Source organism: Aplysia californica, unplaced genomic scaffold (genome assembly GCF_000002075.1).
Source record: "Aplysia californica isolate F4 #8 unplaced genomic scaffold, AplCal3.0 scaffold00149, whole genome shotgun sequence".
Taxonomy (NCBI): Eukaryota; Metazoa; Mollusca; class Gastropoda; order Aplysiida; family Aplysiidae; genus Aplysia; species Aplysia californica.
This window is the reverse complement of record NW_004797419.1, coordinates 1096774-1102884: the sequence shown is the minus strand read 5'-3', so window position 1 is coordinate 1102884 and position 6111 is coordinate 1096774. Positions and strand designations below refer to the sequence as shown.

At 39.2% G+C, this 6111-nt stretch overlaps 1 protein-coding gene across 2 annotated transcripts in view; it reads left to right on the top strand.

Annotated features, from left to right (window-relative positions):
• Positions 1–4525, top strand: part of LOC101853784 — a 14248-nt gene extending 9723 nt beyond the window's left edge. The window contains exons 1-3 of one of the 2 annotated variants that reach the window (XM_005097211.3): positions 73–349; positions 2197–2325; positions 3486–4525. In XM_005097211.3, the coding sequence (XP_005097268.1) occupies positions 295–349; positions 2197–2325; positions 3486–3760 (459 nt within the window). In that variant the 5' untranslated portion in view covers positions 73–294 and the 3' untranslated portion in view covers positions 3761–4525. Of the gene's footprint in view, positions 1–72; positions 350–2196; positions 2326–3485 lie in introns of those variants that run through there. The other variant, XM_035969480.1, reaches the window with a different exon arrangement.
• The last annotated feature ends 1586 nt before the right edge of the window (positions 4526–6111 follow it).

Here is a 6111-nt window from a genome sequence, read left to right as displayed (position 1 = left end):
CCTCTCCCCCGAAAAAGAACGACTTTTTAAGATACCGTTTTAAAAGACGTTTTTAAAATACCCTGCAAAACGACTGATGATGACAACAGCAATACTAGAATTGCAACAAAACACATTGGTTTTATCTTTTACCTTTAGCCTGACAAAACATCTATCTTCCGAAAAGCGTGTTCAGTTTCGTTTAGTGCGGATACCTGCCGTTCCATATTTTTTACTTTTTTCACCTGTATTGTCGTTCCTGATTCTGAATCCGAAATCCAAAATAGGTCATTCCAGGTAGAAACAACTTCGAAGATGGCGACTGTCACAATAGCCTCGTTGTTTATACTTGTGTTCTTTGTGAACTATGGTAAGTGAACAATGTTTCTCTACATAATATTCTGTTAATTGTTTAACTGATTATGTAGAAAGCATTGTCGCTTCTCGCCGACCCACCTGCCTGTCCAGTCGATCGCTAGACTAGATTCTAGTCGTGAGTAGCGTTTTGAAAATCGGCAAATGAAAGTATAGAAAATAGAACTATACTTCCTACTTCCGTGTTTCTGAAAATTATTACGATCGGGTGGGTTTGTTGACTGGAAACATAAATAACTACCCTGGACGGAGGAGTGGTGGATTGTGTATATATTATAAATAATATATATATGGCAGTTAGGATCCGAAGATGTCAGTAAATGAAAGAAGGGCAGTATCAGTAAGGGTCCATGGTTTTTATATAGCACAGTGATTATTCTCACCCTGGGTGAGGATAAACTGGATATTATTCTCCCCCGGGTGAGAATAAAATTTCACACTATTCTCACCCCGGGTGAGAATAAAGACAGCCTACTATTCTCACCCGGTTTTTTCGTTTTGGGCAACATATAGAGGTCCCCTGTCACTGAGCGCTCCATGCGACTAAACTCGCCTCCCTCCCTCTCTCACTCCGCTGAGCGCGCAAGGCGACTAAAATTGAGAACGGGCGGGCCAGCTTTCGGGCGCGGGAGGCGACTTTTGTCGATTTGGGGAAAAACCTTATCTTTTGACCAAATAGCGTCACCTTTTGCTGCTACAGTATTAATTTATTGGTTCTGTAGGCCTAATGTGGAAAATTTTACTCTTGAATGGTTTAACCAATCAAAATTAAGAAAAAAATAAGCCTATGGTCAAAATAATCATGGGTTCTGCTAGGGATAACAATTAAACATGGGGAAGATTGAAGAATACCGGACCACTCGTACATTATTGCACGAGAAAGTGGGGCGGGTGGTTGGGGTGGAGGAGGGGGGGTTCAGGGGGGTCTCCCCCCTGACAAAAGTTTAATGAATAGATCTACCGGTCCGAGATTCTCCATTGAGAGATATTAAAAACCGGAAAAATCATAAATTCCTAAGGTTGAGACATGCAAAGTCAGTCCGCTCGCTGGTCCGGTTTTCTTCAATCTTACCTAAACATTTTTTTTTTGTGTTGTAAACAAATGCCAATTCTAACATTACTAATGACAAACTTATTATTTATTTATTTAGCTTTCAGTTAAGGCTATTATTTTTAGACTCTGGCAAGTGAATTCCTTTCTGAATTTAGAATATATTTACACTTGTCTAGGGTTTTAGTGAACATGCGTGCATACTCTCAACTCAAGATTTTTAAAAAATGAAACAATAACATTCCCTGCGGGAGTCTAGAAAAATCGGCCAGCGCTCTGGGGCAGGTCACGAACGGTCACGCTCTTACAATTCACCAATTATTTTCTATCATCCGTTTTCAACACCCGGGTATCTAAAAACCCATTGAATTCTCAGACCGGGTGAGAATAATATTCATTTTATTCTCACCCAGGGTGAGAATAACAATATAATATTATTCTCACCCCAGATGAGAATAAAATGGATATTATTTTCACCCCGGGTGAGAATAACGACAGCCTTTTAGCCTTTTTATAGAACTGACTGGCCGTCATTTGCATCAGCTCTTTCTCTCTCTCTCTCTCTCTCTCTCTCTCTCTCTCTCTCTCTCTCTCTCTCTCGCTCTCAGCTTCATGTAGTACCTCGAACACTAGTCCTTACTCAGGTTTGAGAACTTGCCCTGCCGCATATTTTTAGATAGAAGCTGTTTGTCCCACAGTCAGGAGCAAGCGAAGCTACAGGATGCAGTAGATGTGCTTTTAGCTATTTAAGAAGAATGCTTGTGCTCACTACTCTTTGTTTTTCTCAACAGGGGAAGCAATCTTGTGTCATCGCTGTATGAGTTCCATGGGTGGCTGTGGGGACAGTGTTGTTTGGCGCATGTACCCATGGAAGGACTGTGGAGACAGCTTCTGTGTCAAGGTCATTGAGAAAGTGCCAGGTATGACAAACTTATGAGAAAGGAGTCCATTGATAATGAACTGGCCACTTTTGTTCACTTTTGCCTGTGTGCCTTTAAAAATTATAATATTAACTCATGATTAAATCTGATATAGGGGAGATATGCCAACTTTTCATGACACTCATGTAGGCCAGTGATCAAACAAAAACCATGTATGTGGGTTTTTAAAAAATCTTGATCTCGTAATAAAAATGTTTTATTTTTATTTGGGCCTACTATATATTAAACACCACCCTTTGGGTGTATTCACAGGGTCACCACAATATCAATGATTTACAGTAGTAACCTCGTCTACCAATTGCTCATTTTGAGACAGACACCACCCTATCCCCACATTTCAGTGTAAGCTTGTATATATTTCCTCCCAAGATCATTTCCATGTGAGTCTAGTAAAGTACTCACTGGTGCACTAGACAGTGTTTCACTTTCACAGGCACATGTGTCAAAGTGTGGTGGTGATGAAAACATGTCAACTTTTTCATATTTTGGGTTTGTGCTGTAAATTTTTTTGTTTCAACCTGCTTAAGCCAACATAAATGAAAACATGTTTTAGATTCTTTTGGTCATCTTTTAGACCCGCATGTAGTGACCTTAAAATATTTAAACAGAGCGATTTTTCTTTGTCTTGTTTTAACCAAGGACAGGAAAAAGTGAACAAGCTATAGTTTCTAGTTGACTGATAATAGACTTGGCTGGACAGGGGCCTTGGGAGTAGTTAGAGAAACAACTCCCATTTAAGTCTGAAGATTTTAGTATGTTTTATTTAATCTCCAGCTCTATGATTCTCCAATTGAAGGGTAGGAATGAAGTTTGACGTAACCCGCTTGTTCAATGGGATTTAACTGCTGATTGGAAACTATAGTAAACTTACATGATATATTATATTATTTCAGTAATGAAAAGCCCAGTGTCCTGTATTTGTGGTTCCAAATGTTCGTTGATAAATTTGACTTGATCCTTTTTGTATGACATTGTTTATGTAAAAAAACAACACTTCTGTTCAGTTTCTTTGTTTGTTTTGTTGCAGTTGGAGTAGCTAAGTACAAGTAGGCTAATTGTTTTAATAGCTTTAAATTGTGCAAATAAAAAAATAAAAATTCTCATTGCATGTCCTTATATTTTTTGTTTTGTTCTTTCAGGTGAAGAACCCAGGTATATTCGTGAGTGTGAGAGGAATTTGTTGAAGTCCACTCGCCATCGCCTAAGAATGCCTGTTCTTCGTCGCCATGGTTACTGCGTTCCAGCACGTAAGAATGACCCTTTCAACCCTTTGGATTCCATCGACTCTAGATTTACATACTGCTTCTGCAATGACTGGAATGGATGCAACACTGCAGTCTCAAATACGGTCTCTAAAGTGATGATGTTTGCACTTGGAGGTCTAGCCACATTTTTTGCTTACAGGATTTTGTGATAGCAGAATTGCTTTGTCGAAATCAAAGAGAAATGACAAAATTAGCCAGGTTTGAAGGCAGCATTTTGGAGGAGTTTTTAGTGAAAACAACTGGCTAACCTGATTTCACATCCACATGACACTTTGATAGACAGGCCTTTCTTTTCCGAAGTTTAGATTTATCATGAACAACAGATTTAAAGAAATTGTTTTGGTGAAGGTCAATTGTTGTGAGTGCATTGATCTGGGATCATAAATTGAAATACTGGATGAGGCAATTGCGAGATTTACATTTTTCGCAACTTTTCTTTTTGGCTAGGGCACTATTTATAGAGCTGTAATAGCCTTTGGGGGTCTTTTTGCATGTTTTGTCCCCCCAAATTTTGTTGTTCTGTAAAGCTGTCCCACCTTATGTAGTTCTTACAGATTTCTCATACAGTAATTTGGTTTTTTAATGTTTCAGAGCAGTTTCTTTACTCAATAGTTACATGGGGGGGGGTCTTGGGGTTTTTTTTTCATTAAAAAGAATTTTAAACTCAAAAGTGTTTCTAAATTTTTGTTTTCAAAGCATCTTTAACCTTGGCTCCTCAATCATTTGATACTTAGGTTTTGGGTTAGAAAGGTTGACATAATGTCCCTATACAAGTGAAATAATTTTTAAAAAATGATTTTTGTTTATGTTTATGTTTTTCTAAAAATATGTTCCTGTCTTATTTTTAAACACCTTTATGCCCTGGCATTTTTAGAAGCAAGCAAATAAAGCTCCTTTTGGTGCCTAAAACTAAATTGGAAACTTCAATTATTTTCTTGCTATAGTCACTGGAAAAAGACATCATGTTCTCTCCAGGCTGCTGACAAATTCCAAGTGCCTTTGTTTTTAATGAATTGTTAACAATTTCAGCAAATATTTTGAAGACGCTGCAAATCATTTATTGTCATTCAAATGCCAGTACAACATGTACTTTTTCACTTTCTGTGACTGTAACTTGAATGACTGAACTCTGTTCAGTTAAGTTGGCTGGTAACAAAAGTTTACGTAGCCCTAGGGTTCCGAAGTGATAAGGTTAGTGAATGTTGAGTGAAATCATGCGAACTTTCAAACATTCCAGCTTCTGTTCCTTATACAGTGTCAGTTTTAAAAAATCTTTCACTTCGTCATTAAGCAAAGTACAGTAGTCTACGCCTAAACTCACAGTGCTTGGGAGGTCTCCTTAGCGTGTGTTTATACGGAGCGTGCGTTTACATAAACCTTTGCAAGGGAAGGAAGGGACGCAGTAATCTCAATTCCTTAGTGACCTAATTAGAGGGTCATTTTGGCAGATAATGTGACAACACGTGACTGTTTTGTAAAGGATTCCCCGACCGGGGTTAAGAATACAAAGGCGTTGAATGGGGGGGGGGGGGGGGGGAGAAAGACAGACTCAATGTAATGAATATATGAACTATTAACGTCGGGAACAGATAGCCTAAGAGGAAACTGTTGGTGATAGTCGTAATCATAGAGACGACAGACCAGCCACGTGGCTCTCCAAGCGACCACCCCTCCACCGCAAATTCATGCAGAATCATTCTCTACATTCAGAGAAATATTTCTCTTTTGATTCGTTGAATAAGTTCTTCGAGCGCAGCTGATCAGGCTTAATTGACTAATCTTTAATCCTATAGAGGCCTGTCTAGTGTTTTACGGTATTTACGCGTGTCGCATATCAGGCTATGATCTAACTAAACATTACACGCAGTCAATGAAACACCAGTCAGAAACTTTCTCTCAAAGATACATTTCCAGTGACCAATCAAAAAACATTTCAGTCCCCCCATCCCCCCCCCCCTCCAACTTTTCACCGACTAGTCCTAGACCTATGTGTCAGTGGAAAGTTGGGTGTGAAAACACTGTCCATCACACTTTTTTCGGCGTGAGGGGCACGCTCACCTATTTTGTAGGCTTGTCTTCTGCAGGCTGTGCAGGTTGTAGTGAAAATTTCCCCTGGTCAAGCTTTACCTGTCGGCGTGTTTTGAGGATCGGAGCGTGGGTTTAGAGGGAGTGACCGTGCGTTTGTAAGTCTAAATTATAGAGTAAAAACCCATCAAATAACGAAAGTGTGCGTTTGAGCGGAGCGTGCTTTTGTATGGTGTGCGTTTAGGCGGAGACTACTGTATCTTCATTTCATCTTGTACATAATATATGTTACCAAAAAAACAATACTTCTGTACATTTTTACAGCTAAATTCATCATTTGTAGAATATAGTATGGTATATATGTGTTGACTGAAAGTCAATTTATGTTGTATGTGTGTATTCTCTTGTGAGACCAAGAGAGAGAGAGAGAGAGGGGGGGGGGGGGGACTTTCGTCTGTGAGGATGGGTCTGGATA